The 16225-nt window shown below is 40.2% G+C and overlaps 1 protein-coding gene across 1 annotated transcript in view; it reads left to right on the plus strand.

Annotated features, from left to right (window-relative positions):
- The window catches only part of chl1b (cell adhesion molecule L1-like b), a gene marked incomplete at its 5' end in the record, with an annotated part of 47769 nt that extends 32873 nt beyond the window's left edge, over window positions 1–14896 (plus strand). The window contains 6 exons of the mRNA XM_080494462.1: window positions 6418–6489; window positions 9327–9434; window positions 10017–10178; window positions 11630–11761; window positions 12836–12908; window positions 14332–14896. Of these exons, the coding sequence (XP_080350588.1) occupies window positions 6418–6489; window positions 9327–9434; window positions 10017–10178; window positions 11630–11761; window positions 12836–12908; window positions 14332–14536 (752 nt within the window). The 3' untranslated portion in view covers window positions 14537–14896. The remainder of the gene's footprint in view (window positions 1–6417; window positions 6490–9326; window positions 9435–10016; window positions 10179–11629; window positions 11762–12835; window positions 12909–14331) is intronic.
- Window positions 14897–16225: the final 1329 nt, after the last annotated feature.

A 16225-nucleotide genomic window follows, 5' to 3' on the forward strand; every position in this document is an offset into this window, starting at 1 on the left:
AATATAAAAAAACTATTTCTTGAAATTGAGGTTTAAGTTTTTTATTAGGTTTCTCCAAGTTTATGCAAAGAAATAACCAATTTTGGGAGCAAATTTTTTTTCAAAATTAACTATTTCTTTACATATCGATAACACTTTTTCATCTTTTGTGCTCTAAAATTATTTACATGGGTGGATTGCAATTTTATTTATGACATTTGACATCTTGCCTGTACCAGGCGTGGTAAAGCATAAAGTAAAATCATAAAAACAAGAAAACAAGTGTCCTCACAAGAAAAGAAATGATCTACTAAAAATGTCACTTGTTTATTTAAGTTCAAATTCTGGGTTTGAATTTCATGCCATTAATTCAGCTTTTTTTGTCCTCCACATGTTTAATTCTTTCCGAAGTTTCCCAGCCTTCACATTACAGCATTACATTTGTTACACTGGATGCACAATATCAGGAAATAGGCAGTTTAATGTCCCTGAGTGTGAGTGTTGAGCCCTGTGGTAATGTGTATGGTTTTCCTGTGTTTGTAGACATAAGTCGCTGATAATTGACTCGAGAGGTACTTTTTTAACTCACATGTACTTCTATATAACCTATATATAAGATGTCACAGCATAATGTCAGCCCCGCTTTAATGTTAATGCTGGAACATACTGCAGGTGCTGAATATGTGGGAGATTACTCAGTGTTTACTGCAGGCGGCCTCACGACCACAGAAAGAAACTTAATTGACTCTTAGAGGTTGTTTATTTGCATTCTGGAGGAAGTGGTAGGAAATTATTACAGGCAGAATGACTCATTCCTTATGTGTTGAATTGGAAAGTGGAGATGCGAGCTGGAAAGCTATTTGTGGTAACTCCGCTATCACCATGTCGGTGTTGGTACTCTTAATGGTCCTCACACTCAAGGCTTACTTCTGATCATGTTTGGAAATGTGCAACTGCTTTCATCTGCTTCGCCATGCATTGTTTGTCCCCTCTGCCTAGTTCTTTCTTTCTTTCTTTCTTTCTTTCTTTCTTTCTTTCTTTCTTTCTTTCTTTCTTTCTTTCTTTCTTTCTTTCTTTCTTTCTTTCTTTCTTTCTTTCTTTCTTTCTTTCTTTCTTTCTTTCTTTCTTTCTTTCTTTCTTTCTTTCTTTCTTTCTTTCTTTCTTTCTTTCTTTCTTCTGTTGGCCTCAGTATGTGATATCTGTTTCTGCAGAGTGTGTGTGTCCGCATGTCGCAGCAACACACTCATACTGATACATGAGAATTACTTGAAGTAGCCTCTCCTTTTAGAGTCCACTGATTACTGAGTGCTCAATAAATGGATACAGAGCAGTGTGTAAAAATGCCATCTATTTCCAACTAAATTAAATTCTGTGTACTTCAGAATTGTGTTTCTTTTGGTATCTGTGAAGAATCTGCTGATGAATGTCACGTTATGAACGTTGCAATTTTATTCATTACGGTGCTGTAAGCAGGGAGATACAGTGGGTCTTATTTTTATTCCGCAGACTCAATCAAACACCCAACAGCATTATTACATACTCAGAGAAAATCAGCTGTTTCTCGAACAGGGGTGTCAAACGTAAGGCTCGTGGGCCAAAATCGGCACGCAAGAAGCTCCAATTCGGCCAAACCACCAAGCACATTGGAAAAGTTTCAAAGAAAACATAGGGGGTTTTTTCAACAGATTTCTTAAGAGGAGTAAACACAGCACAACATTGGGTTGTCAGTGTTGATGAAGGATAGCAAACTGGCATTAGTGTCGCAGCCATGCAGTCAGGGTGGGTTTGTAAAAACATGCATAATGCAGCTTATATAGGAGAATTGTTTTGGGACATTTCACAGTATTTTGTACGAGAAGCTATCGTTAGAATTGTGTTTGTGTTAGTATTCTAGCAATTTTCTCTTGGAATTGTTTGGCTTTGTAAAAATATTGAACATGTATTCATCATGTACACTCTGTGATGCAACAACAAAAAACTATGAAGTTTAAATGTATATGGTTATGGCACTATTTTACTTATATGTATGGTTTATGCCGTACGCTGCCCCAGAATTCAAATGTGTTTGCTACGTCAGAAGAAAACTAACAACAGTTACCTGCATCATCCACTCGGGGGCAGTGTTCTCCACTTTTTTTAGTGGTAAAACACAATGTATGACTTTGTTTAAGTCAATAGAACAGAAACTTTCAATTTAATTTTTTTTTTTTTTTGAAAACTCAACCGTTGTCCAAATTATATTTACATTTAGCAAATTTCTCCGAAGTCACTAAACTATAATGACTTTAATGGTGAGGTTTCAGTTTACTCCCTAACTGTCTACAAAGATTAATACACCCTATTTAACTTCGTTAACATTTATTTCTCTTGTTAATTATGTTTACAGTACGAAAGATTGACAAAATCATCAAAACACTTCCCGAAGTGGGAAGTAAACTATGGTGTATTCGAGCATTTTTTATGAAAAATGAAAAATCTACCAAGAACCTCTGGTTGCTCAAGACGTGATAAGAACAAGAACACGACAGCAAATTAAAAACTATGTTGGAAAGTAAAGGGAAAAAGTAAAGGAAACCCAAGTATCTCCTTGATCCAAGTGCTGCTCTTTCCTTTTTTTTTCTCCCCAACACAATTCATGATAGGAAACTGTCACGAATGAGAGGACTCAGAATGCTGGACAGAGGCGGTGGTGACACAAGCACTCCTTTTATTGACTAAGCCAAGGAACAGAGGAACCCAGGGAAAACACAGAAAAGCAGCTATCAGGGTCAAAAACGTCCCATAGACATGGGAGGGAAACGCAAAAGAGACTGAGCTGAAGCCCAACTTATAGTGCAGCCACCAAGCGCAGACAATCACACAGGAGAAACAGGTCGAGGCAACCGGACACAAAGAAGGGAAGTCAAGGAGCCTGAAACCAGAGACAGAACAACCTTGAAAATTTAACAGGAAACACATTAGATAGAAAGCACTGACAGAAAATTGTTAAAAAACAATTACATTTTTTGTTGTTTACATCATCTTACGTATCCTGATATCTGATCTTTCATTCTGTGAAGGATATTTTGACTTCATCGTGAGATTATCACCAGATGAAGATCACGTTTAATTTATTTATTCATTTGACGGGAAACCGTAAATCGGCACTTCAACTTCCAGTTGACTTCTTTTAGGAGATCAGCATCAACCAGATCACCAACTCTGGGCCGATCCAAGCAAGTGAGAACTTCTGCTGTCATTTGAAAGGCTATTTGTACAAGTATAATGCATCAACGCTATAAAGAAAAAGAAGGGAAAAAATGATTTTATTTTTAAAACAAATATTGACTGATTAGTCCAGATGGATTTGTAATTAAACACTTCAGAAAACAACATAAAAAAATGTTTTATTCTAAAGTGAATATGATGAACTTCCTTTAGGTTGAAACCTAATTGGCATTGAGGCCCTGCGGCTGTCTTTTCTTTTGACTTTTAAACAGCTGTTGCTCAGGATTGATGCATAGAAGATGCCCAAAAGCAGATGATTTTAATTAAACTAGTAGATTTTAGTGATTCACAAAATTGCCAGAAAGACTCAATAAACTAAATAAACAAATCCGTATACTGTATGTCGTGAGGAAAGAATCAAATATTTCATGGTTGCAATGTCTAAAAAAAATCAACATTAATACAAAGGTGTACACATTTAAATTTCAAATTAGAATATTAATACAATACCTAGGATACATCAGAGGCAATGTCATGAGTGTTGGACTCCAGCATTACCTTACAATTATTTCTAATTAACATTCACATGTCCGCCAGCAGATTTTCCAGAGCTGAGACGGCGACCGTTGAGTTCAGGGATTGTCCGTCACGTCACGCTCATCTCTGAGACCTCATGAGGATAATCAGCTCACTGGACAGCATGACGCCACTTACACACTCCGAGTTCCAAGTGGAGGTGTATAAGTGTTCAATTTGAGACACAGCGTGGGGTTTAATGCACAGGAAAGACAGAATTTGTTTCAAAAGATGGCATTAAAACCCTTGCGATGCCATAGAAACACACCTGACTCACTGATTGGATTTATTCATCTCTTTTAAATACAAGAAAAAGGTTCCCTGAAGAAGGTGTTTGAATCTCAGTGTAATTTAACTCTAAGCACGCAGGAATTGGATAGTACAGACATGAACTGTACACAACTTCAACAGATTTGTGATAAAGTGTGTTAGAATTGAACTAAACTAATTACATCTAATTATAGTAGTTGTACTTTCTTTCGCAGTGAATTCACTGTATGTTTCTACTAAAAACAAGTAGCTTTATATAGGGAAAATAAATAAATGTAGGTAATTTGGACTACTGCAAGGAGTGAAAAATATACAAAAAAAATGTAACATACAGTATATGATTAAAGTTTAAGAAATGCTGATACTTAAAAAATAAATTGTTAACATTTAGGTCAAGCAGCACTGTGTTATCTCTCAGTCGATACCACTTTGTTTTGAAGCCAATTCCATATAATTGTGGATGAATGCTGGGTGAATCAATAGTCTACAAACAATTAAATTGGGAAACATGTATTATGGACATGAAACGACAATGGAAACCTTACAATACTTGGAACTATGAGGGGATGAATCAATGAATGAATTAAGTAACAATGTATTTCAATGTTTTGCATTAGTTTTCAGTAAAAAGTGCAAAATTACAGAAGTAAAACATCAATTGCATCAATTGTGCATTTCCATTAGTATAATGCCCATAAATACCCGAGTAATGTGCACCTCTCATTAACATTGTCAAGAAATTACATAAAAACATTCACAACATCAACTCCTCTGTAAAAGCGCTAACCAGGTGTGTCAAATTGATTTAGAATTATATAACAAAAATAATCCTTGAAAGTTTAGATTTGAAGGTTATTATAGCACCATTTTACTGGTCAGTCCCACTCAGGGAAATTGTGCCGTGTATGAACCAAAATGTGCATGACACCCCTGACTTACACTGAAGGTGGTATTTATCAGAAAAACAATGGTAAATATAGCTGAAGTACAATTTAGGGATTTTTCGATAATTAGAAGTATTAGTTTTCACCAAGGGGATCGATCAATTCATCTCATCTAAACTAATTTTGACATTGACATCAGGTCAAATCCTAAAATGACAGCACACCTTTATATTACACTTGTTTGGTCAGTTGGTACCCGCTTGGTACATTATTGAACAAGCGTATATGAAATACTGTAAAAGGAAGAGTCACCATGGTAGTTAGTGGTTGCATGCATTAGAGCTTCGCTTAGAAACCTGGACAGGTGTAGAGGCCTCAAAAAGTAAATAGTCATCTGATATTGTGAATTTTGCAGCTCCTCTGCAGATAATCGACCCCCGTTGCAGTTTGCCCTCCCTGACGCCTACTCTCATTAGAAAAATGTCAACTTCTGCTTGGATAAAGTTTGTGGCTTCCTCACTGATAGCAATAATAATGAGTAGCCTAATTATAAATTCATATTAATCTTGGCTCATTAGCGACCGTAAACGAATATTGACTTTTATCGTAGCAACAGTAGACGTGTCGAACTCAAGCTGAGATGATAAATGATGCTTTAGGAGCCAAACAGAGGAGAGAGCATCAGACGCCGTGCAACCAGCTTTTTTTTCTTCTTTTTTTTTTACTTTCGCACTGACGATTCACAAAGAACGTAGATTTATTTTTTTGATTCCAAACCCACATCTGACCTTGACTTTAACCAAACCTGAAAGGGTTGATTTTCATATGAATTTAGCTTTCTTCTTTTCAGGCAAGTTGGTTTTTAAAACATGTTTAAACATTGCTTTGGTCTTCAACAGATATGTCCAATAGTTTTTCAATCGTAGATCACTGTACACACTAACTCTTAGACCCCATTTGAACAACACTGGCTTCAAGTGAAAACGCAAAACTTTTGTTGCATTTCAGGTGTCGGTTTACACGAAAATGTTCCTTGGAGCAACTGAAAATGCAAACATTTTTGAAAAGGCTACCGCTCCGCGTAGACAGCAGAAATGCTGCACAAGCGTGAGTAGACGGACAATAACGACTACGTTTCCTCCAGAGTGTCATAACTCTCAGTCCATCTACTCCTGGGACTTGGTAGTTTGATAGTTGACAGTCGTAATATAATATTGGTTGCTGGTTGATTATTCATTATCTTCAATACAAAAGCAACCAAACGTCATCGTTTTTCAGTCTTTCTGTGTAAATGGATAAAATGTTGCCGGGTAAACATGAAACTTTTCTGAAACAAACTCGCAAAACTATGCATTTTATTTACTTGAAACATTGTCGTGTAAACAGGGACCTTCGCTGACTGTAGCATGTATGCTAACAGTAACACGTAGCATTCCCCCCCTCCTCCTCTTCAAGCTCTCCCCCTCAGATGATAACCACAAGGTCTGTCTTTTCTTTTCAGGCAAGTCAGCTTCCCCCTCACCTCCAAGCACTCGAAAGTCCCCTGTGACCAAACCCACTCATTCCTCAATAGGTAGAGCTGCCGCACATTCTCTCACCACACACACACACACACACACACACACACACACACACACACACACGGAGGGTCAAATTAAAGCCAAGAGGCTTGTAATGTGAAGGAGCGGCTGCGTGCTAACGTTAGCCGGGTTTCATTTCCCTGCCGCACCGCTGGGAAATCTAGATTACCCAGATCCATACCCTCGATCCGACGGTGTGGCTGTGGACTGCAGTCACTTGAACGGGACAAATGTGTCTAATTGGGAGTGATTGATCTGTTGGGCCCCTCCCCTCCCCTGTTCACACAGCAGATTATCGACCCAACAGCCACCTGACATTTCCACGTAATCTTCAGCCGGGTAAACAGTAGCATGGCTGAGAAAGCTCGTCCTCGGGCATCTGAACCAGGAGAAAATCTGCAAGGAGAAACGTCCTCGCATTGCCTCGGAGGTGTGGGATCACGTCGGGAGCGTGATATTTACAGAACATTGAGATAAGTGGATAAGTGGAAGCTGTTGAAAGCTCCTTTATCAGAATATGTTCAAGCCTCTCTTTATGAAAACCGAGAAGAAAAAAAAAGCCTCATGACTTGAAGGCGTGTCTTCCAGCATCGTCTTGCAGCATTTACTTGCAAACCGAGGGGGGGCTGGGAGAAAAATAATAAGCAAAATACACAGACACACACACACACACACACACACACACACACACACTGAAAATAGCCAGTTTGTTGTTGTTCTATAAGCCTGCGTAATGTGGAAGTCAACATTACTACAATGACCGTAGTTGTGGACTAATCCATCAACATTAGCCGCCGAGTGTCACCAGCAGCAGGTCGGAATGGACGGCGTGCACACAGGGTGTCCTTGCGCCAAAATCATCACCTGAGCAAACAATGCACCTGAGCTGGAGAACCAGCAGAAGATTTGCATGTTTGCTGCGGCGAGATGAAGTGGCTGCTGGCTTTGTTGACCGACGGTGGCAGCTGCCGTCAAAGTCGCACGTTCCCCATGCTAATGATGCACATCAGTCACCACAGGAGGAGCTCCTGTCGCCTCCAATGCTTTGAATTTCAAAAGATGCATCACATGATAATTATGCATATCTTCTTCTAAAGAGGAAACAACAAAATATATATTATTTGCTAATGCTAATCTTAGTCCAGGTCGTTCATAAATTTAGAATGATCAAAGTAGTCATATTTTTTTAGCATATATATTGATTGGTGTATCTTTATTTCTGTAGTACTTTATAGAAGTTATAATTACAATCCAAATAGCTGCAGTGGGAATAAAATACATGTGCTTCAAGCAGCGAACGTGACGATGGTTAAAATTGCTTAAGTGGCGAGAATTGCTGTATACAAGCTATAACAGTCAAGTCACCAAGAGTAGCTGAAATTATAGACAAAACAATTAATTAAACCATTAGAAAAGGTCAAAAAAGAAACAAATTTAAAAATAGGTATAGTATAGCTACAATCGCAAAAATAACTTAAACCATTAAAAAGGTTCAAATAAGAAAATGTAAGAAAAGTGGATAATAGAACTAAAATAACTAAACTCCCTAAAATAGCTAAAACAAGTTAAACCATTGGACCATCAACAAATAGAAATAAATAGATACAACCCTATCTAATATAGCTAAAATGGCTGAATAGCTAAAACAGCTGAGCCTATCGGAAAAAGTCAAAATAGCTCAAATGGTTACAAATGCTAAAAGTAAAATGTCTACCTTTCTAAGTTGTAGATATAAAACATAATTGTAATAAAAAATAATGGTTTTCAATATATACTATATATTGTGTGTGTGTGCGTGTGCGTGTGCGTGTGTGTGTGTGTGTGTATTATTGGTCCACATTTAAGAACTGTGCATTTCGGACAAACGTTCACAGGCAACACATAATTTTCACTCTAATATCGCTAAAGCTCTGGAAATCACATTTCCACTCAACTTAATTGACCTGCACTCAGTTTGGTGACATTTCTCTTTTTTAAGCTTGTACATGTTCTCAACACTTAACTTTGTATCAAACTTCAGAGTGTTACCTAACGTGGCTCCAATTTTCCCTCAAGTGGGATTCATCATTCAACACAACGGGGGAAAAGCACGTTTTGTGCATCTAAAGTTGACTTCACTTATGTTTGCGTTCAACAGAGAGAGAGAAAAAATAACAGAAACTTGAAAATATGTTGCTGCATGAGGCTCATTATTCGTCTCCAGCTTCTCAAATGTGAAGATTTGTTGCTTTTAGTGCTTTTTTATAGCTTGAAATTTAGCAGGAAAGAAATGAAAAATTGACAAGGGGCCACGAATGCTGCTGTTACTCACTGAAAATATTACTTTTATGGTGGCACTTGATGTGGCGATGGCATTCAGATCATCACGTTGAGAGACTTCCATATTGAAAAGATTAATTAATGAAAAATGAAGCTTTTCAGATGTTTTGGCTTGTCCAAAATTGTATCTGTGCTGTGCTTCAACTTCTAACCAAGTGTTGTGGTGTGAGATGTCTATTATGTAGAGGTCTTTGGTGTTAAATGTCCCTTAAGGTCTTAGTAGATATTCATTTAGCTTCACAGACTCCACCTGCAGTTCCATTTCCATATCCACATTACTCTTGTCACTCGTGCTGTCGCGAGTGCGACCCAGCGTCCCCTTCTGTCCCACGTAATTGATGCCTCCTCACAATAGAGTTGGAGAAGCGTGCCCTCGCCTCCTCGACGCCGACTGAGAGGCGGGCATCCTTCATCACGCCATGACAACACTCCTAAAGACTCTGCTTTTGTCCTTTGCTAACTCTTATTCTTACCATCTCTTTCTCTCTCTTCCTCCCTCTCACGTCTTCAGCACCGGGCCTGTTAGCCGTTAGCTCGTCTGTTAGCGACAGCGTTGCAAATATCAGCTGGGTGTCCGGAGGAGAGCACGCAGAGTTCTATATTGCATATATGAACAACCGTAAGCTTTAATAAACTTTCTTTGCCCCTTTAAAGCTGTATGTTAGCCTAGGATCAGGAACCCTGTGTGACGTGAATCCTCAGTCGTTTCCCACATTAGCGTGACGTAGCAGTGTGTTTTCATTCGGGCTGCACAATATCAGGCAAACATGCAGTAATCCTATCAAATTTTGCGATAATCTGATTTGCAGAAAATACAATTACTAAGTATTTTCCGTTCTTATATCCAGGCAAGTTGGTTGGTAAAACATAGCTTTAACAAGTTTCGATGATGTTCATCTGTCTTTATTAAAAATGTTATCCTTTGACAACGTTCATTATGGAGACGCAAGAAAACCGTCGAAAACCTTTCAAACATTTCAAAAACCAACTTGCCTGAAAAGAAGAATGCAAAAGTATTTATGAACAAACTAAAGGCTTAAGGAACTTTAAACAATCTATTGTTCACACTTTGTTGATATTCCTTGTGTCTTTGGGCAGTGTTCTTTCTCTAACTCTGCTAATGTGATTACAATGATCTATTGTGCAGCCCCAGTTGTCATCAGTACTGACTCATTACCTGATCATTCGCCCCTCTGCACAGGTGAGGGTCACTGGAAGATATCACATGCCATAAACACCTCTCAGACTTTCTACCTCATTGACGGGCTCGATCCTGAGACTGAGTACACTGTGCGCCTTATCCCTAACAGCCGGCTCGATAATTCTAGCATATACGAAGACGTTATCAAGACCGAGTCCACAGGTGAGGCGGAAACCAGAAGAACTCAAAGAAAAAGCCTGAGATGCCAAGATAGTGTGATAAGTAAATGGGAGAGACATTTAATGGTGAGCGAATCATTCAATACAGGCTATTTTTTTAAAGATTTGGGACACCGGTTCATGGTTCTACTCTTTTTTTAATATAACAAACCTTGGGAGCAGATTTTGCACTTTTGAGGAATTCTTTTAGGTTTCAAATGAGCAGATGTCTACAGAGTGACAGGTTTGGAAAACACAGTCTAATTTGACCTCAAAGGGGTTGTAACGGTAAAATGAGAACATAACAATGCAAGAAAATGCAACTTCATCCAACAACTTGAAACAGCTTTTACTACAGGACCATAGTAGAATATTTGTATGTTTCTCAACATCATATTGTTTTCAGAAGCATTCCTTCACCCACGCAATGATTTTAACTGCTCGATCTGTCAGTTTCAATCTTGCAGCTTACTTCCTGTTAGGGGGGATGATTTATTATCAATATCAAATCATCAAATGAGGTGAGAGGTCACCAGAGATCATAAAGACTTTAATTTGGCTGAAACGGAGCCGAGACCAAGACAAGAACAAGAATTTAAGATTTAAGAGGAATATGACCAAAACCAAGACAAGATCAAGACTTTATGAGGCTGAGACCAAGTCAAAAACAAGACTTGAAGGGGGCCAAGAGAAGGTCAAGACCAAGACCAGAACATCCCAAGACAAGACGAAAACTAAGAGTCAGAGACTTCAAGGGGCCGAGACCAAATCAAAAAGACCTTGAAAAGATCTTGAACCTGGTCTCAAGACTAAGTCGATTACCGGTAGTGTGTTGTTGTTTTTTTTCTTTTTCTTTTGAGCATCATGAAGATTTCACCATTCTTCTTGCTCCTGTGCCCTCCTATTTAAAATGTATTGCTGGCCTAAAAACTCTGAATGCGCTCATGCTTTTAAAAGTTAGCAAAAGTCTCCAGCCAGTGATCTGTTGCCTTTGTCCTACTTTCAGCTGAGATCAGATGTAAATGATCCACGCACCATTACCCGGTGGTTTTTATTCCTCTTTATTAGTTATTTTGCACAATGTCCCACCTTTTTCAGGGATTGGGGTTGTACAACTAATTGACCTCCTGTTGAAAATCAGCCCCGGTGCACCTGCCGCGTCCTTGAGCGGTGACTGGAGCCACGGCGTGTGGTCCTCGACGCCTGCGCCGGGATTTAATTTGGCTCGCTCAGAGAAAATTACATTTGTACAGCGTTGCTTGCTTGATTAATTAGACAAGGAGGATTAGCTGTTTAATATTAATACCGGACCGTCTCCATCGGCGAGTGGCGCCCCTGTCGCCACCCCGCTCCTCCCATCGGCCCCTGTCGTCAATGTGAACGCTCAGTCAGGCGTGCTGACGGGGGGGAAGAGGGCGGACCGGGTGAAAGTCATCGGGGTTCTGTTGTGTGCAGGTCTGCCCAGCGTCCATGGAGGAATCTCCACACAGGGCTGGTTCATCGGCCTGATGTGTGCCATCGCCCTGCTCACGCTCATCGTGCTCATCGCGTGCTTCGTCAACAGGAACAAGGGCGGAAAGTATTCAGGTTGGGGCTCACACACACACACACACACACACACACACACACACACACACACACACACACACACACACACACACACACACACACACACACACACACACACACACACACACACACACACACACACACACACACACACACACACACACACACACACACACACACACGCGCACACACACATGCGAAATGTCATACACTCACACTTCCTTGAATGCTAATTGCTGCTCTGAGCTTCATTATGTTTCCATTTCGCTGTTTGTTGAGATGAAAGAAATGATCAATCATCCCAGAAGCCATTACTCTGTTACCTCAGGTGATATATGTTTTTTTTTTTTTCTTTTTTTAACTCGAGGCCTCGAAACCACTTTAATGCAAATGTCTATATGAGACGGGCAGCTGCACTGATACGCAAATTAGCATTCATACTGTACATTTGAATGTTGCATTACTGTGAGAGGTGGCTTTTCTTTTCTTCTCCATCTCTCTCTAAACAAAGCCCGACAAAATGCAAATGCTGCACATGAGGCGGCTGCACACGGGACTGATGACACAAGCTTCTCTTGTATCTCAATGTTATTCCTCCTATCGGGGACGCGGGAGCCCTTATCGGCTTTATTATTCACGGCTAATGGCCATCAGGTTGTCGTCTGGGCGGTGATCGCTTCGCTCGTCAGCAGAAAAAAAAAAAAAAAGGAGCGCCACGCAGCTCTGTCCTTTGTTTCCTCATTAAGTTCTCATTATCGCCCGCACTTCTGACAAGCCTTTCTTTCATTTGCCCTGCTCTTTTTTTTTTTTCACACCCCCCCCTTCCACTACATATAGGACCATATGTTTGAATATACTATATGTATCAGACTACAAAAAAACTGTTATATTCTAACCTAAAATTAGATTTATGTGCAAAAAATGTTTCATTTCTTTCCACTTTTTTGCAATCTCCTCCCACACTTGCATTGATTTTTCATACATTGAGTAAGAGCAGGGAATAAAGGATAGTCCCCCCAGTGTTAGCAGTCAGGAGACACACTGATCTCCCCCTCTTAAGGAAATCGCTGATATCTTCTCTCTGTCTTGCAGTGAAAGAAAAAGAAGACCTTCACCCAGACGTGGAGTCCCAGGGCATGAATGACGACACATTTTGCGAATACAGGTAACAATCACCCTCCGGGTGCCACCAACCACCCCCCACACCAACCCACCACCACCACCAACTCCGCCGCCTCTCTTTTGTGAACTTAACTGTCTTTGCATCTCCTCTCTCACTTGAAAAAGCCAACTCAGCACACGCGAGGTTCACGCCGAGCCTCGCTCCCCTTCTGCTGAGGACATGTGATGGAGCGGGGAACTGGGAAGTATGTGACAACCAGCGTTGGCATCCCACCACTCCCACCCTAATTCCTGGAGCAGTAGTAGCACCCTTCCCCACCCCCACCCACCCCACACACTGTGGTTTCTTGTCATGTTGCTGCACTGTGAATGACGCTGCTTCATAAAGGGAGACAAACGTCTCACGACTGGAAGCTCATTCCAATCACAGTAAATTGAAAGCAGCTCATCTCCAGGGCAGTGATATCTGGACACGTTTCATTAATCTTCAGTGGTCCTATTCATAACAGCCCACCGCAGTAGGAGTCCCAGTGTAATCCTCCAATCAGTGGGATCGGCACAGCACAACAAACGCTGATGTGGTGAAGCCAGAAGCAGCTTGTTGTCCTTCAATTCAGGAGCCGCCTGCTTTTTCCACAACAACGGCACTCGTTTTCTGGAAACTGCAAGCAAACAAGAGATTCGAGTGTGTGTGGCATTTCCAATTACCATTGACCCCGTTTATACAGCACTGCATTTTTGTTTCAGACAAATTGAGCATTTACACAGCAACGTTTTGAAAATTATGTCCATTTACACACGTGTGTGCCTGTGCGTGTGTGTGTGTGTGTGTGCGGTTTCATTACAAAAACAACCAACAATAAAAATACATAGATTTCAGTGTGTCTGCCATTTCCATGTAAGCAGACATCATTTTCAAAATGCCATGTAAACACAAAATTTCTCTGAAGCGAAAATACAAGATGCATTTTTACTTGAGTTTTTTTAATCAGAAAAACAAACATGCAGTGCTTTTAAACTTGCGCGAATTACTCGTTTCCACTGGCTAGTTTGAGCAGCCGGCTCCTGAATGACTGGCTCCTCATGTCAGCCATCACCAGGACATTACATAGTACATCCTATGTAATAGTCCCACAGCTGCAACACCACAGCATGTGCACTCCGAGCATCAGCACCAGCACCAGCTTAATACATCATTTGTCTTCTAGTTGTCACTTTGTCAAATGCATTGATGCACGTATTCCCCCGGCTCCGAATTTAGCCTCCACGTGTGGATCCGTGTTCTATATTTCCATTGGTCAGCCAGAGGTAAAAAGCTAATGCCAGTCACAGAGGCTGGCTGTAGAGGCAGTGATAGCAGCACCCTCCTCTTCGTCCTCCTCTTCCTCCTTCTCTCCAGTAAGCCACGGAGTGAATCCATGAGTGAAATGAGGTGATTGTAAATCCACCGTGTCCCTCTCTCGCAGTGACAACGACGAGAAGCCACTGAAGGGCAGCCAGCGCTCGCTGAGCAGGGAGATCAAAGCGGGGGACAGCGGGGACAGCCTGGTGGACTACGGCGACGAGGACGCTCAGTTCAACGAGGACGGCTCCTTCATCGGCGAGTACGCCGGGCGGAAGGAGAAGAGGGCGTCCGCCGAGATCAAAGCCACCGTTCAGACCCCGGCGTGAGGACTACCAGTACCCACCTAACAACCTCACCGATCCCCCCCCCCGTCACAACGGACACCGTTTTCATTAAACCTGTTGGGAGGAAGAAATGAAAGAGAAACAGACATTCGCCATTTTGAGTGCAAGTTTTGTGTCAAATGTAAAAACCAACAAACAAAAAAAAGAAATGTAATGCGTCATTGCCAACTGCACACTGCCATTCCTTCAATTTATAAAGCTCTGTTGACATGCAACAGAATGACCATGACTAAATACTGTGTATATATAGTGTATATTGTACGTGCGGAGTGTCTTTTTTTTTTTTTTTTTAATAATTATTACATAAAGATTTAGAGGGCTTGTTTATTCTTTTTTTTTTTTTTTTTTTACTTCAGCTGCAGTCCTATTTGTACCCCCATCCCCCTCCATAACGCCCCCCCGCCATAAGCAGCTTCGCCTCTCGTGTCCAGCAGGCCTCAGATGAGTCGGGGGCAGTTTGAGTTGATATTTTTCAATTGGAAAAAATATTACTGACCTTTTATATTTGAGATGAGTTCATGAAATATGATGTAAGATGTGTATAAAGGTTTTTTTTTGCCTATTAACTTATTTTCTTTTTGCAGCCGTTTTATACCTGACAAAGTAACAAGGATATTCACAGATTGTCACATATCACCAGAGTCGCCAGTGTCCCTGTGATTGTTTAGAAGAAAATGTTATTTAGATTTTTTCATCTTGTTTTATGAGCATTTAGGTCTGATGAAGAGTTGAAATCCCAAGCACCATTGTGTATTTAATGTAACAGCCCAAAAAAAAAAATATTTACAGCATCACATATGGGACCAGAAATATACTCCATTACAGGCTTTTACACACAGTAGTTGCTAATATCTGGTATTTCATACAGTGGTTATAACCTACACTGTGAAGTTTAGCTAAAGTTGTCTTCAAATGTCCAGTTTAAGATTTCAATAGTGTCAAACATAAGGCCCGTGGGCCAAAGTCCCCCTCAAGAGGTCCTAATCTGGCCAAACCACAGAGCAAATTATGAAAATTTCAACGAAATACATTTCTTTAGAGTAGTGGACAAAACACAACACAACTGAGACCCGAGCCAAGATATCAGTGATTTTGCCAATAATGCCAGAAAACTACTGTGAACCTCAGTCATGTTGTGAGGTTGAGTTTGTAAAAACACACATAATGCAACAGTTATAGGAGTTTGAAGTTTTTGTGACATTTCACAGTATTTGTTCACCAGAAAGTTTCACTAAAATTGGCTTTATGTTGAGATAGTAGTACATTTCTGTAGTAATTGTTTGGTTTTGTGAAAATATAGATATTTTCATTATGTATAACTTTAAATTTAAAGGTCATAATTCCTCCATTTTACCGGTAAATTGGCCTGAGTGTGTTTGACACCCAATTTAGAGGGATGTGTCAGCAAAACGGAAATTCAACCCTTTTCATGTAAATTTACTTAGAGATATCAGCTTTTGAACCCTGTTCATCAGAGTGCGATACTGTGTTTTGTGGCCACCTGTAGATTCTCATTCATTCTAAGGAGAAAAAAGTTAAAACAGGCCGAAATAGTTTGGAATAGAAAATTCCGCCATTAAATGTGATTTCTCAAACGCTCGACCTTTAACAATTACTATGCGTCTTAAATATGAAGCTGGATATTAGCTTGGCATTTTGCTATCTAAATTT

The sequence above is a fragment of the Blennius ocellaris genome (assembly GCF_963422515.1).
Source record: "Blennius ocellaris genome assembly, chromosome: 4".
In the NCBI taxonomy this organism is placed as follows: Eukaryota; Metazoa; Chordata; class Actinopteri; order Blenniiformes; family Blenniidae; genus Blennius; species Blennius ocellaris.